This window comes from Anomaloglossus baeobatrachus, chromosome 1 (genome assembly GCF_048569485.1).
Source record: "Anomaloglossus baeobatrachus isolate aAnoBae1 chromosome 1, aAnoBae1.hap1, whole genome shotgun sequence".
Classification (NCBI taxonomy): Eukaryota; Metazoa; Chordata; class Amphibia; order Anura; family Aromobatidae; genus Anomaloglossus; species Anomaloglossus baeobatrachus.
This window is the reverse complement of record NC_134353.1, coordinates 896,810,154-896,828,965: the sequence shown is the minus strand read 5'-3', so window position 1 is coordinate 896,828,965 and position 18,812 is coordinate 896,810,154. Positions and strand designations below refer to the sequence as shown.

At 46.0% G+C, this 18,812-nt stretch overlaps 1 protein-coding gene across 3 annotated transcripts in view; it reads right to left on the bottom strand.

Moving 5' to 3' along the window:
* Window positions 1–260: 260 nt before the first annotated feature.
* Window positions 261–18,812, bottom strand: part of DNAJB5 (DnaJ heat shock protein family (Hsp40) member B5) — a 33,716-nt gene continuing 15,164 nt past the window's right edge. For all 3 annotated transcript variants that reach the window (XM_075326999.1, XM_075326992.1, XM_075326984.1), the window contains 3 exons: window positions 10,514–10,762; window positions 8,838–9,430; window positions 261–1,008 (listed from right to left, as the gene is read on the bottom strand). In XM_075326999.1, coding sequence (XP_075183114.1) covers window positions 775–1,008; window positions 8,838–9,430; window positions 10,514–10,724 — 1,038 coding nt within the window. In that variant the 5' untranslated portion in view covers window positions 10,725–10,762 and the 3' untranslated portion in view covers window positions 261–774. The remainder of the gene's footprint in view (window positions 1,009–8,837; window positions 9,431–10,513; window positions 10,763–18,812) is intronic.

Below are 18,812 nucleotides of genomic sequence, written 5' to 3'. Positions count from 1 at the left end.
ATGACCTCAAATACATTCCTCTGGGGAGTGACCTCACTATCAATCTCTACCTACAAGTCCCGCTTAGGGGTGAGATCCCTAGCCAGCTCTTCCTACTTCTATTTTGGGAGTGACCTCATAATCGATCATCTCCTACAAGTCCCTCTTGGGACTGGCAATGATCATCCACCTCCTACTTTGCAACCCAGATGATAAGCTACTACTCATTGTGGGGTGGGTTTAATGTCCATTCACTGCTACATACAAAACAGGGATCAGTCTTTCTAAAATTCACAATCTTTACTTTTTATTTCTGCCCAGTGTGTAGAAATGTCAAAATTCATCAGTCACGTTAAATTATATTTACAATTATTTTTTCTTTTTGCTTTTATAAAATGTATTCTAAAAGTCCCATAGTTCAATGTCTGAAGCTAAAAATACTGATAAATCGGATTATAAAGGGAATCAAGATACAGCTGGAAGTCCAGAATTCCTACATTTTAAAATACAAAGAACTAGTCTAGTGCCCCCATAACAGTACACACGGATGCCAGGGCCTGCCCGCTGTGCCCTCGCTTATCATTTGTCACACGAAGATGGTGGGCTCAAACTTTGAAGAAAAAAAAACAAAAAGTCTTATTATTTTGAGCTCTAGGAAGTTGTCGTCTTCTGCATAGAATGTGGGGTATAGACCGTTATCCCAAGATTTAGACACTGTAGATCTCCATTGCAAAGCTCTTGGCACAAATCAGTAATTTATTGCATGGGGCCCCGCGCCCCTGTGCACATATAATACTAGGAACATGGCAGGTGCTGTTTGAGGAGTTCACGGGTTGGTTGTGGTATTCTGTCTGGAAATCGTACTTGAAACTCTACTATAAGGTCGCCGCGATGCGTGGGAACTTTGGGGAAAGGCAATCCTTCACCTCGTAGCCGTTTCACAGTTCCTGGTTTGATGACGTCGCTGCAGGGTAGCGGGATGACCCGGCCGTCGATGGTGGGAATGTTGACGGTGCAGCCACACAGAGCCTGGAAGAAAGAAATATATCTGGTCAATTGGAGGGTAGTGCCGGAGAGCTAACGCATTATCACCTATAATGATACGGTAACTTTCCACAATGTGCTGATCGTTATAGCAAAAAGTGTTCTAAGCATCAAAGAGTATTTCAGGGGATGAATATAAAGTTGGTGTCATGAAGCAACAGTCATGAGAAGGAAGAATGGTGGTGCCATACAGATGGGTAGTCTACAATGCAGGCTGACTATAAATGAGGTGCAATAGTTATCCTCCTGACGACTAAAACTCAAAAATATTTCCCGGATTCGTGCATTCCTTAACCAAGAATCAGCAAAAACACTAATGCGTGCCCTCATCATCTCCCGCCTCGACTACTGCAACCTCCTGCTCTCTGGCCTCCCTTCTAACACTCTTGCACCCCTCCTATCTACCGTAAACTTGCGCCCAATTAATCCACCGTTCCCCTCACTATTCCCTGGCCTTTCCTCTCTGCCAATGTCTTCACTGGCTTCCCATTGCCCAGACTCCAGTTCAAAACACTAACCATGACATACCAAGCCATCCACAACCTGTCTCCTCCTTACATCTGTGACCTAGTCTCCCGGTACCTACCTGCACGTAAACGCAGATCCTCATAACACATCTCCTTATCTATTCCCTTCGTCCCACAATCTCATACAAAGATTTCTCCCGTGCCTCCCCCATACTCTGGAACACTCTACCCCAACATATCAGACTCTCCCCTAACATGGAAAGCTTCAAAAGTAACCTGAAGACCCACCTCTTTCGAGAAGCCTACAACCTAAAATAACCCTCAGAGCAGGACACCACTGCGCAACCAGCTCTGTCCTCACCTATTGTACCTTCACCCATCCCCTGTAGACTGTGAGCCCTCGCGGGCAGGGTCCTCTCTCCTCCTGTACCTGTTTGTTTTGTATTGTTCATGATTATTGTACTTTATTATATGTATACCCTCTTCACTTGTAAAGCAGCATGGAATAAATTGTGCTATAATAATACCTAAATTACTGCAATGCCCTGCACATGAAGTAAATGACATAGCTAATCAGGAGAACTATACTACATTTCTAATTGAAGGTATTTGCTAATATTATTACCTCTACTATCTATTGGGATAGGATCTTGGACATGTAGGCTCTGGCTACATGGCAACTTGGGCTGCAACATAGGTTGTGCGGCAAAAGATTGCACTGTGCTGCTACTACAGCAAGGGGAAAGGAGTCATGTGGCTACCTCCAAGGTGCTGTGACCATGACAAGAACGAGGCAAAAAGTCAGATTTTAGTAGGATTTTTACTTCTGGGGTCACTTGTACTATGCTGCCATTAGTAGCGTCATACAGCGATCTACGGCCGGGTGACACGGGTGGCCAAATTAGTCTTGTAGACTCTGAATAAAGTTTTTGTGAGTCACTCAAGCTGCATAGTAAACTCCCTTTATATCTTGAGAATGGAGACGCTGCCATTCCTTCCGACCTGCGTGTTATAAAGCAAAGTCGTAAAGGAAATGCATCATTATATGTAATTACCGTATTTTCAATGACAACTCAGTCACCCATCATCTCAAATCCTCCTTCTGCTGCTCCACCCTTATTAATATGGCCTATGTAGTCAGTGAATATTGAAGGTTTAATCCCATATAAAAAGTGATGTTAAATCTTTAGTATATGGGAGGGTTCACCAATCCTATAGGAAAAGTTTAGAGCTGGGGCACCATTAAAATCTCTCCTGTATGAAAACTGACCCTCAATGATCAAATATGGACTGCAGATCTCAGCGGTACTTCATCACTTTATGATACAGAAATGCAAATACACCTTGTTCATAACATTACACCCCTGGGCACTCAAAGTACTAAGTAAGTGTAAGTAAGATCTGTCAATGGTCCTTTATTGGCTGGTTTGGTTACACCTCTGTGCACTCAAAGTACTAAGTAAGATCTGTCAATGGTGGTTTATTGGCTGTTTTATTGTTTTTTTTTTAAGGTACCAAGAGGAATTAAAGACGAAACTGGATTTTATGTGGGGTTGCACTTCGAAGGTATATTCATTCCCATCCTATAAAAGTTCTCAGGTTCTCCACTGATCTTGAGAAGGAAGCTGAATTTTTCCCAGCCCAGCAGGGCTGTGCAGGGCTGTGCAGGGAACTACAGCTCGCCCCAATGTAAAGGGAAAGACTGTGAAGCGTCCCTTTAATTCTCAGTGGGGGGGGGGCTATAGGTCCCCCACATTCACAAAATGATGGAATATCCAATGCACAATAGCTTGAAATGGTAATACGATTTGTACCAGGGGACCAACAATCACATTTCACCTACATTTACACTGGATGCAATTATAGCAAATATGCATTAATGAGAAGTATAAGGTCTGCCGGATCTGCCACTAAGCTACAATTACAGCCTCTGTTTCCATAAACCCAGACATGTCAGTCTTCACTGTCATTCTGGCATTCTATTCATGGACAATAAAGTTTAGGGTGACATCTCGTATTCTCCAGGGCAGGGGAGCGCTGCAGCCCATGAAACAGTAAGATCCTGTATCAGATGGCAGCCGTCCACCAGCCTCCTGCATTATTCCCTCCAGCTCTGAAGTTCTCCTTCAATGTCGTGACCTTCTCCCTACCCCAGATATAGTTTACGACCCCCAAAGGGGACTCTAGGTATAACTGCACCCATGGGAGACTGTGCCCATCACTGGCCAGAAGAGAAAACACTGCCCTCCTTAGCAATTCACATGCAGAACCGGACCCTGAATATTCCTGGAACTGGAGAGGTGCTAAATATGGACGAGGCTGCGACAATGTCCACATCACAATACCAGGGGAGCACAGTGAGCGCTGCTGTGAGGCTCGCACCTTTAATGGTGCACAGCTATTCACCTTGGCAAGCTTTCAGGACATGGCTTAATGCAGCCAAGCACAGATCCCTTGGTTTATTAGTTAACCCCTACAACTCCAGGACATGGACGTACAGTGCAAGACCATCAGAAAAAAGGAAACAAGACTGCAATATGAAAGTGACCTATTATAATATTACCCCCTACATGCAAGCATAAAACTACTAGAATACTGCCCCTTATATACAAGAATATAGTCACTATAGTGCTGCCAACTATATACAAGAATATAACTACTATAATACTGCCCATGTACAAGAATATAACTGCTATAATACTGCCCCCTATGTACAAGAAAAAAAACACTACTATAATACTGCTCCTATGAACAAGAATATAAACTATAATACTGCCCCCTATGTACAAGCATATAACTACTATACTAAGGCTCCTATGTACAAAAATATAACTACTATAATACTGCTCCTATGTACAAGAATATAACTACAATAATACCGCCCATGTGTACAAGAATATAACTACAATAATACCGCCCATGTGTACAAGAATATAACTACTATAATACTGCCTCTATGTACAAGAATATAACTACTATACTAATGCGCCTATGTACAAGAATATAACTACTATAATACTGCTCCTATGTACAAGAATATAACTACAATAATACTGCCCATGTGTACAAGAATGTAACTACTATAATACTGCCACTATGTACAAGAATATACCTACTTTTATAGTGCCCCCTATTTACAAGAATATACAGTACCAACTATAATAATGCCCCTATATACAAGAATATAACTACTATAAGACTGCTATGTACAAGAATATACATACTAATATAGTGCCCCTATTTACAAGAATATACAGTACCAACTATAATAATGCCCCCATGTACAAGAATATACCTACTATAGTACTGCATCCTATGTACAAGAATATACCTACTATAATACTGCCCCCTAAGTATAAGAATACAACTACTATAATACTCCCATTATATGCAAGAATATAACCACTATAATACTGCTCCTAGGTACAAGAATAAGGAGAATTTTCTTGCCAAACTGGAATAACACTCGAGTAGTATTAAAGGGGTTCTCCATTGAGATACAAAATTCTTGTACTGTTCCTGCACTCTGACAATATAAAGCTGAGATGCCCAGTGCAGTTCTATTATCATACACTTGTAATTCAGTGTGACAGGAGCTGCTCTTCACTGCTCCCCCTTTCCACATCATTGTGCAGATCCCTGCTGTAACAGCCAGTCTCCTGATAATAGCTGCTTCTCTGCAGAGAACAGGGGTCACGGCCTGCGGGGAAGCAGATATCAGAAGACATCCTACCGGGGAGCGAGGAGCAGTGAAGAGCAGCTCCTGTCACACTGAATTACAATTGTTATAAGGATAATAGAACTGCACTGGGCAGCTCCGTTTTATAGTATAAGAGCGCAGGAAGAGTGCAAGATTTTTTTTTTTATTTATTTCCCTGGAGTACCCCTTTAATAACCACAAGCAGATCTTGGTGCATATTGCTAATCCCTGCAAGTAAAATAGATAAAGGGATCTTTAGGAAAAGTAAATCTAAAAATCCTTCATTATATACTAATGAAGCTAGCGACTAGTCGGGAGGGCGTTACTTTCCTTGGCTAGTTGGCCCCCTTAGCATGTAAGTATGCCCCTGTGGGCTACCATGCAAATGAACGTGCAGCATTAGAGGATCGTCGTGCTCACCTCTCTGCTGCCATTGCGTCCGAGTCCTCGATTTCGGCCCCGGAGTTTCGGTCATGTGCACTATGAAGCTGAGTATACGAGTCCTCGCTTCAAACCCATGTAGTGCGCATGACCGAAAGTCGGGGGATCATGCGCACTGAGCCGAAATCCAAGACTCGGACGCGATGGCTGCAGAGAGGTGAGCTCAACCATCCTCTGACACTGCACATTCATTAGTATGTTAGTACTAACATGCTAAGGGGGCCGACTAGCCAAGGGAAGTAACGCAACTAGTCGCTGGCCTCCTTAGCATATCTTATGGGATCTTTAGAAATAATTTTTCTAAAGATCTCTTTATCTATGCTACTAGCTAGATACAGGGACAGTTAGGCAGTGATTGGTAATATGCACCCAGAACTGCTCGTGGCTCTGGGTGCATATTACACCTGACCGGTTCCCTTTAATTTCTTACTGCAAAAATGCACGAAATTGCCGATTTGCTACACAATTTCCTTTTGTAAAAAATATGGTGTTTTGACACAGCTGTGGTGTTAAGTGCAATAAAAGAAATCTCTGAAAGAAACCCTTACTAGAAAGCAACTCCTGAAGAAACCCTTAAGCGGGCTTTACACACTACGATTTTGCTACAGCGATCTCGTTGGGGTCACGGCTTTTGTGACACACATCCGACCGCTGTAGCGATGTCGTAGCGTGTGACTCCTAGGAGCGATTTTGGATCGTTGCAAAAACGTCCAAAATCGCTCCTCGTTGACATGGGGGTCCGCTGCCAGTTATCGCTGCTGTTGCAGGGGCGAAGTTGTTCCTCGTTCCTGCGGCAGTGCACATCGCTACATGTGACGCTGCAGGAACGAGGAACATCTCCTTACCTGCCTCCGGCCACAATGCGGAAGGAAGGAGGTGGGCGGGATGTTACGTCCCGCTCATCTCCGCCCCTCCGCTTTCATTGGGCGGCCGCTTAGTGACGTTGCTGTGACGCCAAACGGACCGCCCCCTTAGAAAGGAGGCGGTACGCCGGTCACAGCGACGTCGCTATGCAGGTAAGTATGTGTGACGGGGGTGCCAGATTTTGTGCGCGACGGGCAGCGATATGCCCGTTTCGCACAAACGATGGGGGTGGGTCGCATGCTAGCGATATCGGGCCGGATATCGCAGCATGTAAAGCCACCCTTACTGGAGAGAAACCTCTGAAGAAACCCTTATTAAGGAGCAACCTTTGAAAAAAAACTTTACTAGAAAACAGCATTTAAAGAAACCCCTTCTGGAAATCAAATGCTGGAGAAACACTTACTAGAGAGGTAGAATGGAATAACCCCTTATCAGAAAGCAGGATCTAAAGAAACCATTACTAAAGATAATTTCCGAACAATCCCTTACTAAGGGGCAACCTCTGAAAATAACAAAAACACAACAGGTACCAAATAACCCCTTATCAAAGATCAGCCTCTGAAGAAACCCTAACTAGAAAGCAACTCCTGAAGAAACCCTTACTGGAGGGAAACCTCTGAAGAAACCCTTATCAAGGAGCAACCTCTGAAGAAAACCCTACTAGAAAACAGCCTCTGAAGAAAACCTTACTAGAAAACAGCCCCTGAAGAAAACCTTACTAGAAAACAGCCTCTGAAGAAAACCTTACTAGAAAACAGCCCCTGAAGAAAACCCTACTAGAAAACAGTCCCTGAAGAAAACCTTACTAGAAAACAGCCCCTGAAGAAAACCTTACTAGAAAGCAAAACGCTGGAGAAACACTTACTAGAGAGGTACAACAGAATAACAGAAAGCAGCATCAGAAGAAATTATTACTAAAGATCAATTTCTGAACTAACCTGTACTAAATAACATCTAGAGAAACACTTACTAGAGTTACCATAGAAAAAAAAAAGTTATCTGAGAGCAGCATCTGAAGAAACCATTCCTAAAACATCAATATCTGACGAAACCCTTACTAGAAAGCAATATCGGGGGGAAAAAACAAACAAAAAAAATAACACAACAGGTAGCAAAATAATAATCTCTTATCAGAGAGCAGCCTCTGAAGAAACCATTAATAGAAAGCAATTTCTGAAGAAACCTTTCTAAGAGGAACCCCTGAATAAGCTTCTACTGAAGAGGTACAAGATCCATCGAACATGACTTCCCTACCTGAATAACTGGCAATGTTACATGTGACAGTGTGAAGATTGCCATTGTGAGACAAGCCCTTATTAAGAGCCGAAAATGAAATCCACCTCCAGCCGTGGTCAATCATCACTCGATTACATAGTGATTGTATAGAGTCATCTTTAAATATCACGTGAAGAGTCTACTCCCGGTGACAGCGGTGCCGAGCTCACAGCGTCTCTAAATATACTCGTAACAAGCAGGATCAGGTCCAAGCTCGTATCACATGCACAGAGCGCTGCCCTACTTAGACTAGGTTCATATCTCTTCTCGTTACTACGAAAGAGCTTTTCCTCCCACGAATGATCTTACCCACAAGAATGTTCCCAATAAGATCCCCGGCCTTTGACCCAGTGTGATTCACTTTGCACGGCCAGTCCGACTGATTTCGGCAGCCAACATAGAATAAAATGTGTGACTGAATTGGCAAAACTATAATTCACCAACACGTGAGCAAGACTAGTCCTCTGGACTAATGGTCACGTCAGTAATCCATGGATGACGAGCCCTATGTGCCTCCTTTTACCAGGAAGCATTCCTGGTGCCTCTTCCCAATAGTGTGCTTGCCATGACCTTGTGTATACGTCACACTTTAATGAAGATGTTGTGGGGGGCCTATGAGGAAGCAGGCTGGTGGGGGGAGGTTCATAGTGCTGGTAGGGGGAGCTTCTGCAGTTGGGAAATGCAAATCTTTTTGGTCAACTTTATTAACCAGATCAGTTACTCCTAATGTGTAAGGCCCCACCTTTACAGAATTTTTCAGGGTGTCTTGATTTCTTGGTGGAAACTAGTTGAGGACATGAAATGGTCACAGGACATTCTATCTGCCGTACAAGAGACTGCTCCTCTGCACTACACACTTTGTTTACAACTGTTGACTTTATCCATTATCATAAGGCCCTAGAAGACTCGTGGGAGGTGTCCTTCAAGATACAAACCCGAATAATCAATATCCTAATGTGTCTTATCAGGTTGCATTTCGGCTATTGGTGTCTACAACATTCAGATATTTGAATATGGTAGGAAAATGCACTTTAAGTGCAGAGGACATTTTTAGAATGTGCACCTACCTCTTTCAGGGTGATCTTAGCCGTGTAGACTATGTTGGACGCGTCTCTCTTGAAATGTGCATGTGGTTTGTCTTTCAGTAGGAACACAATGTCTGCGGGGATGTTTTCTGATGTGGCATCCCCCTCTTTAGGAAAGGTGATCTTGGTCCCCTCCTTCCAACCTTTCTTGATCACCACATTTAGGATCTTGTCCTCAGTTCTTACTGTCCGACCATCTGGGTTCAATCTTCTCCGTGTGATCTTCATTCGCTTGGTACAGCCGTGATAGATTTCCTCCAATGACACTTTGAGCTCGTGAATGACAGGGGGGTCTTGCACTTTCCGTCGAGTGTGTAGCTGATCTCCGTGTCGCCGGTGGAATCCGTTCACACCAAAACGCCCAAAGTTACTGAAGGGATCATCGTCGTCATCTTCGATGTCCATGTCTTCGTGGTCGAAGCCATTGCCCATACGGGTGCGGCCCGAGCCAAAAAAAATGTCAAAGGGGTTTGAGCCTCCAAAGAAAGAAGCAAAGGTGGCATGCGGGTCCCCGTGGAAAGTGTAGTGGAAGGAGTTCCCAGTGTTACCAGATGATCCACCTCCTGTCTTCAGACCTGCATCGGAGAGATAGAAAATTGCTCAGGAAAACCCTAGATGTGAACCAAGTATAACATATGTAACTCAATATCAGCCCCTTATTTTTCGTGATAGGTGGGTGTCCAACATCTGGGACCCCAATCAAACTCATGGCATATCTTACAGATATGCGAATACTCTTCATATTTCAAAGGGAAAGAAACAGTCTTCTAGTGGTATGAAGCTTTATACTGGATAATACACAGTTGTGCATCTCCTTGTAGGGTCACACTAGATGTTTTAGCCCTGGAGACATCTAGTCTTGTTTGCAGCAGACTCTGTGATAGCTCTGGGCAGCAGGATTGCTTGTTGCTCCATATCCCAACTCCAGGCACCAAGAACACATCTTCATGTGCACAAGACACATTATGAGACAGAAAGCTGGCCCAGACTATTTCTCAATATAAACAGTGCGGCCGTTCTGCACAAATAAGTCCTGGCAGGTCCAGGTTATTAATAAATGCAGAAGAGCAATCTGGAGAGGTTTACATAAATACAGCACCACAGTGGATATGTGGAACAGTAGATGCCAGTGTTCAATGCTAGTACCAGGTAACGGGCGGCTATCTTCTAAAATAGTTCCAGATAACCCCTTTAACGTTTTCACAATGGGTCTAAGAACTAACAGGCGGGTAGTTGCCAACTGCCTGTTATACCCGGCTCCAGATCAGAGAAGTCACGGACTGCTCTTGCCGGCGATTCTGCTGCCGACAACAGAGCAATTCTTTCTTTTCCAGGCTGCTCCATTAACTGGGCATGATTGCCAAGGTCATGCAGACTGGTTGTCCATGCTCACTACATTAATTCACAACGGCGACTTTGGGCTTTTTGCCTGAGATTGGTGGAGGTATCTCGAAGGTGACCAACAGCAATCATACATTTATCATATAAAGCTAAATGTTCAGACAACTTGTGCACTTTCTATACTCTAAAAGAGTACATTGAACCTCAGTATGCACCAAAAACAGTCAATGGACTTTTCATTGCCATCTGCTCGAGAGTAAAAAAGGTCAGGTTATTGCACATCCTTTACAGTCGTTGACTGGTTTCAGGGTTCTTACCTTCTTCTCCATATTGGTCATACACTGCCCTCTTTTTGGGGTCACTGAGAACATCATACGCTTCTGCGATTTCCTTGAACTTGTCCTCAGCGTTGGCATCCTTGTTCTTATCTGGGTGGTATTTAAGAGCCATTTTGCGATAGGCTTTCTTGATCTCATCTTCGTTGGCCCCTGAAGGGATGCCCAAGATCTTGTAGTAATCCTTTCCCATGTCCACCGTTTGAGGCTTCTGGTCAAGAATCCTCGCCCCTAGAAGGAAAACAAAAATGTAATTAATTCATTAATATTCAGGAGTAGTAAAACCAATATGGTGGAGAAGCACATCCAGTTCTAATTTTATAGATGAGAACATTGAGGTCCCCAATATCAACAGGTTCGGCTGACAGTCCTGGTGTGTGTAAAATATATTATATATATATACACACACATATATATATATATATATTATATACACACACATATATATATATGTGTGTATATAATATAATATATATATATATATATATATATATATATAATGTGTGTGTGTGTGTGTGAGATGTATGTATGTATGTATGTATGTATGTATGTATGTATGTATGTATGTATGTATGTATGTATGTATGTATGTATGTGTATATATATATATATATATATATATATATATATATATATATATATATATATATATATATATATATATATATATATATATATATATATATATATATATATATATATATATATATATATATATATATATATATATATATATATATATATATATACACACACATTATATATATATATATTATATTATATACACACATATATATATGTGTGTATATAATATAATATAATATATATATATATATATATATATATATATATAATGTGTGTGTGTGTATAATATATATATATATATAATATATATATATATATATGTGTGTGTGTATAGGGACCTCCTACGGACAAATGACGGGAAGGAAAGGTCCAATGTGCCCGATTTAGGACCGCCAATTCTTTTATTTCTCAAGAGATAAGCCATAGACATCCAGCAGCAGTTCTAGCAAAGAGATTTGCAGAAGCGCTCAGAAGCCAGTTGGGCGAAAATACTTGCCGGTGGAACAATTTGCTGAACACAAGCCATCTAAAGTATGTGGTGGTGGTGGGGGTTACAGTCCTGCACTATCAGGGTAATAGAACCTGTCAGCAGGTTTTTGCTACCTCATCTGAGAGCAGCATGATGTATGGTAAGAGACTGTAATTCCAGAGTTGCATCACTTAGTTTACTCGTGGCAGCAGTTATGCCCACGCAAAATGTGCATAGGGGTTACAGGGATGCCTGTTATGCCCATGCGAAACATGCGTAGGTGTTACAGGGATGCCTATTGCCAACAGGGATTACTATGGCTAAGTGCTGTGGCGTATTTTGGGCCATGTATTGCTATAATTAATTAAATATTCCCGTAAAGTAGAGCACAATCTGCATGCACACCCCATTGGAGGTGTGTCCTCCCCTTTGTACTTTGGAAACTCTCTGGCATCATAGCTAGTTCATAGTCTGGCACCATGCACTTTTACCTTGTATGTATCTTTGTTTGTCTGCATATATGTTTAATAAAGTATATCTTTTTTTATCTTGTATTTTTTGAGAAAATATGGCTCCAATTCTTTATAGGTTGAATAAGCATTGAACTAGGAGAGTTTTCACAGTTTTTAAAACATTAGTTATGATCCTAGTTTCTGGTTTACACTGAGCACTTGCTATAGGGATTCAGATGTGTTTTCGATTATTAATGTAACAGAGCTCAAAAAGCTAACCCCACCCACCATAGCTTTCTGTGTACATTGTATATTGACAGTAAGCTGCTAATCAGTGCTGGCGGCAAGGTTGGACTAGGAGGCATGTGGGGAGCCAGTCTGGCAGTGATAATCTCTTGTTGATAAAACACCCATTGTATTGAGACAACAGCACACAGCCTGATGGGAGACACATCAATGAAATCAGTGTCCTTATGCAGTCCATAGATTACATAGCAAAAACCTGCTGATAGATTCCATTTAAAAGATAATTTCTGGGGGAAAAAAAAACACCTTACTGACCTCCCCGAGTTTCAATAAATTTCTGTACCTTAAAACTGGCACATGGGTCTGATTGCACCTATGTAAGAACAATCCAGAATTCCTAATGTTAATTTAAAGAGTGTGGTAGTTTTGAATATGTAAGTACAAGATGGGTGGGGGGGGAAGGGGCTGTTGTGACTAGTAAATGGGTCTGCATATTTTCAGAAGACCGTCATGGGCAAAGTGTTGCATTTTTCAGCCTGGTCAGATGAAGACTAGGCTGGTGCTAAGGAATTCAATATTATAAAAAGATTTTCTATGTGCTGATGATAAACCTTTCCCAAGACTTCATCCATTGTTCTTCAGAGAGAAAGGACCCAAAATATATTATCTGCTGACAGATCAATGTCTCATTATTTGCCTACGTATGGCCATCCTCAGGAAGAAGACTAAGGACCCCCATACAGATTAGACCAACGTAGGCACAACCTGTCAATATCAACGGGTTTGGCAGTTGGTTTCAGGTGTATGGGGGCACCGGCCGACTGATGGTCAGGAGAGATGTGTGGATCGCAGATGTCCAATTTTGGACAGCCGATTGTAATGTTCTCCCTGAGATAAGCAGCCGGCAGACATGTCAGTCAGCAGCTTTCTCATAGAGAACACAGGCGCGCTCGGCCGAGCGAACACTTCTGTGTATGGGATTGGTGGTTGAGATGGCCATCAGCTAAAGCATTGTTCGGCCAACAGCCATCTAATGTGTACGGCCGGCTTAAGTTTAGTCTGATCGTGTCGAAGTTGACAACTATATTAAGAAGTTAGTAAGATACTCAGTCAGCCACAAAGGCTTCTGTTAATTCACATTTATAAAAAATGGTTCATGACCAAGATAAAAGGACATACGAGCACCTATAAAACAGACAACATGAATTCTCCAGGGCTAATAATGATAATCTTTAAGAGACTAATTAACAGATTTGTGGCCCATCTCTAAAACCTAAGTGTTCTGAGGGTGGCCATACACGCTCTATGAAACACATTTTCGGACGGATCAGCCTAATGTGTATATGGGGAAAAGTTATGAGCAAAAAGAACGATCAGGCATGTAAAGTTTTAAAGGGAACCTGTCACCAGACTTGGCCTCTATAAGCTGAGGCCACCACCACTAAGCGCTTATATACAGCATTCCAGAATACTGTATATAAGAGCCCAAGCTGCACTGTATAACATGAAAAAACACTTTAAATTATACTCACCTAGGGGGCGGTCCAGTCCGATGCGTGTCGCTGCTCTCAGGTCCGGCGCCTCCTCTCCGATCTCTGTCCTCCTTCTACCCAGCCCAGTATGGATAACATTCTCTATGTCATCCACATAGGCATACAAATCAGAGTGAAGAGGGGGTTAATGCCACGCATCAGCCAAAATGAAGATGTAGCACGTTGATGTTATAAATGTATTCTTTTATTCCATCGGTCTACGCGTTTCGAGGAAACTATGTTAATGCACTGGTCCTGAAGAAGAGGTATATCCTCGAAATGCGTAGACCGATGGAATAAAAGAATACATTTATGTCACAAACCACCGGGGGGTCACTCAGAAATCCCCCGCGCTGGCTACCAGTACGTCACAATCGGGGGGTAACAAGTGGGGGTCACCCCTCCTTTGTACCTCCCGACCGACAGACAGAGCACGTGACGCGCTCTCTAGCGCCCCTCTTATAGTCAGGCCAATTATGGAATTGCCCGACCATAAGCAAGGAGGCCGCTATACTACTTATGCCGATTATTGAAGGGTCCCCGGTGAGAGTAAGGTATATATTCCCCCGACCTCCGCGGGCGGAATATATAATATCTCCCCGAATCTCACTGGCCTCCCCACAATAATCCTTGGCACAATTCGCTGCCACCAACCGATTTACGGTAACTATTAGCCGAACACACAGACGTGGGATTCAAGATCGAGATAACAGAACAGCCCAAGATTAATTATATAATTTAATCAGCCTAAAGCACACTAGAACTACAATATATACAATAGGGAATCTACAGAATATACATATGTCAGAGTACAGTTACAATCAAAGCATGGGTTACAAACAGGCATACACAGTTCCAGCAGTTACCTTGTTGCGTCTGGCCACAGGGGGGCGCTGTAGACCAGGTTTCCAGGAACTCCCTCACAGGTCTTTCCCAACCAGGCCCCCGAGCAGAAGAACACTGGAAAATGGCCGAAGTAGGGTTATCAACCTGGGCACATCCAGGTCCCCTCCTACCATAGTGACCTCACAGGGAGCACTGCTCCACCCCTGGCTTGAGTTATGGACAATATCCCAACATGGAATATGGGCCATAACTTTGCCTGGGAGCGTCGTAGGCGGACGCAAACGCTCTCATTGTGACAGCTATGAATTTAGCCACAGAACGAGGGGACTCATGACCTGTCTGCCAGTTCCCCATTGGCTGATATCACGCCTGGGGCATTTCCCAATGTCCTGCTCCCATAAAAAGGGGGTGCCGGCATCGTCCACATGCGGAGACACCATTTTTATGGTTGCCATATTTATCGGAAATATGGCTTGCGAGATATGAACCATTTTTTACTGGAGTCGTTCTGTCTGGCTATTTCCATAGCCTTGCTAACTAGCTAGCAGCCCCCACTACAGGGTCACGGCAGGGAGTCATCCTGTGTCCATTGTCCCTAAGCCACCTAATTTCCATATCACAGGACATGGCCATGGGATTTGTTGCTAAACCAGTTGTGTGAAGGAAAGGGGGGGGTGACACCAGGAGAGGGCTTCCTGACATACTTGAATATCATGATTTATCGTCATATCTCCGGATTTACCTCACACCTCCCCCCTTTTGAGGGCGCTAGGGGGCAGCACACTCCGGTGTTCCCCCGTGCGCCCGTCCGCGACCTCTCCTTGTCGGGACAGCCCGTCTGCGTTACCGTGGTCACGGCCCCTTTTGTGGCGAATGGTGAAGTTGTATTGCTGGAGCGCAAGGCTCCATCGCAACAATCGCCCATTCGTCCCAGAGACTGTGTGCAACCAGCTGAGGGGATTGTGGTCCGTCTCCACGATGAAGTGGCGCCCGTATAGATAGGGTTGCAGACGCTGCAGGGCCCACACTATGGCCAGGCACTCCTTCTCCATCGTGGAATAGGCAACTTCCCTTGGTAACAGCTTCCTGCTCAGGTACAAGACTGGGTGCTCTTGGCTCGCAGAGTCCACCTGGCTGAGCACCGCACCGAGGCCGAAGTCACTGGCGTCGGTCTGTACTACAAACGGCCGCGTGAAGTCGGCTGCCTGTAGCACGGGCGGGCTGGACAGGGCGTCCTTTAGGGCCCGGAAGGCTGTCTCGCAGTCCATTGTCCAATCGACTGCAGAGGGCAGCTTCTTCTTGGTGAGGTCCGTCAAGGGCTTTGCCAGGCTACTATAGCATGGAACAAACCTCCTATAGTACCCAGCGGTCCCCAAGAAGGACATCACCTGCTTCTTGGTCCTGGGGGTGGGCCAGGATGCGATGGCCTCCACTTTCTCAGGCTCGGGCTTCAGTGTTCTCCCGCCTACCCGGTGACCGAGGTACGGGACCTCGCTCATGGCCAGCTGACACTTTCCCGGCTTGATGGTCAAACCTGCCCGGTGGATCCGCCTGAGCACCTGTGCTAGATGCTCTAGGTGGTCCTCCCAGGTGGGACTGAAGACGGCAATGTCATCCAGGTACGCGGCCGCGTACCCTTCAAGTCCCTTGAGCAGGGTGTTGACCATCCGCTGGAAAGTGGCAGGGGCATTCCTCATCCCGAATGGCATCACCGTGGACTCGTATAGTCCAAATGGGGTAATAAAGGCAGAGCGTTCCCTGGCCTTGCGAGTCAGGGGGATCTGCCAATATCCCCGGCTCAGATCCATGATGGTCAGGTACTGAGCCCCGGCCAACTGATCGAGCAGGTCATCGATGCGTGGCATTGGGTACGCATCGGCGACCGTGACCGCATTGAGCCCCCTGTAGTCCACGCAGAACCGAGTGGTTCGGTCCTTCTTAGGGACGAGGACTACAGGCGAGGCCCAAGCGCTGTTGGATGCCTGGATCACCCCCAGCTTCAGCATCTCGTCAATCTCCTGGCGCATGTGTTGCTGCACCTCCAGGGAGACCCGATATGCTGAACGCCGGATCGGGGGATGATCCCCAGTGTCCACGTGATGGACAGCCAAGTCAGTCCTTCCGGGCTGGTTGGTAAACAACCCCCGGAAGGGGTGTAGGGTGGCCCACAGCTGGGACCGTTGGTCCTCCAAGAGCTGGTGGCCAACCTCCACATCCTCAATGGATCCGCCTGCCCTAACCTGGGCTAGCATATCCAAGAGGGTTTCCGCTTCTCCCTCCTCGGGCAGGTTGCACACGGGGAGCGCACATGCCTCCCGCTCATGATGTGCCTTCATCATGTTCACATGGAAGGGCTTCCGCCTTCCACGGGCAGGGTCCAGGGTGACCAGGTACGTCACAGGGTTGAGCTGCTGGTACACGAGGTATGGGCCTTCCCAGGCTGCCTGAAGCTTGTCCTGTGGTACGGGGACCAGTACCCACACCTCTTGACCCACTTGGTAGGTCCTCTCACAAGCGTTCTGGTCGTACCAACGCTTCTGACCGGCCTGGGCTTGAGCCATATTGTCGTGTACCAGTTGCGTCAAGGCCTGCATTTTGTCCCGGAAGCGCATGACATACTCGATAACCGACACTCCAGGGGTGGCCAAATCCCCTTCCCAAGCCTCTTTCACCAGAGCCAGGGGGCCCCGCACACGTCGCCCGTACAGGAGCTCAAACGGTGAGAATCCTGTTGAGGCCTGTGGAACCTCCCGGTAAGCAAATAACAGGTGTGGGAGATACCGCTCCCAGTCACGCCCATGGGAGTCGACCAACATCTTAAGCATCTGCTTTAAGGTGCCATTGAACCGCTCGCACAGGCCATTAGTCTGTGGATGGTACGGGCTGGCCACCAGATGTCGCACCTGGACTTGCTTACAGAGGGCCTCCATCAGCTGGGACATGAATTGGGTCCCCCGGTCAGTGAGCATTTCCTGGGGAAAACCCACTCGGGAGAAAATCTCCAGCAATGCGGTGGCCACCTTGTCAGCCCGAATGGACGACAAGGCCACTGCTTCTGGGTACCGGGTGGCATAGTCCACTACCGTCAGTATGAAGCGTTTCCCGGAGCTGCTGGGGATGGCCAGCGGGCCGACCAGATCCACAGCCACCCTCCTGAAAGGCTCATCGATGATTGGCAGAGATACTAGTGGGGCTTTGGGGTGTGGCCCCGCCTTCCCCACTCTCTGACAGGTTTCACACGAACGGCAGTAGGCAGCCACATCGGCCCCCATTTTTGGCCAGTAGAAATGCTGGTTTAACCTGGCCTTGGTCTTAGCGATCCCTAGGTGTCCGGCCATCGGAATCTCATGTGCGATCCGCAACAACTCCGTCCGGAACGGATAGGGTACCACCAACTGTCGGTCCCTGGGCCACGCCTCCGGTGAACCCTGCTGGACCGTGGCCCGGTACAGCCGTCCTTGGTCCCAGACCACTCGCTCCGGGTCCGAGTCCGAGGGAGGCTGTGCCGCCTGCTCCTTAAGAGCTTTCAGGCTGTCGTCAGCTTCTAACGCTGCCTGAAACCCCTGACTAGATGTGGCCAGAATCGACGAGACTGTCACATCTTCAGTCAGTACCCCGGGACCTGTGTCCTGGCCTCCACCTGACTCGGCTGCCACTTGGTCAGAAGGGGAAGAGCTATCGGACCTCCGGGAGGCCCCTTGGCTTCCAGCACTCCCACTGCGGGTGACAGCGGCCACAGCCGCTGCGACCGTGGGTCGTGCCTGCTCCTCCTCCGTTCCTGACCAAGTCGCCGGTTCAGGCAGACCTACCTGGCTTCCTGACACCCCGGTTGTGGGGGAACCATGCACCGAGATCTTACCTGGGAGCACTTCCGCTCCTGGACCGGCCCCAATCTCACCTGCCTGTTCCCCTCCTGCAGCAACAGAACCCCGCTGTGAAATCTCTGGGGACCCCACATTTGCTGTGGTAGCCCCCACCCCACACACTGGTCCTCCCCCTGCAGCACCCTGCTCTCTGCTTATCCCTGCAGAGGGCAACAGATCCCAGCTCACAGGCTGGTTACTTGTAGAGGCATTGTCACACCTTTCTCTGACCCCCTCCCCTCCTGTCACAGCTGCAGCTGCGTGTGTGTCTATGGTGTCTGTGCAAGC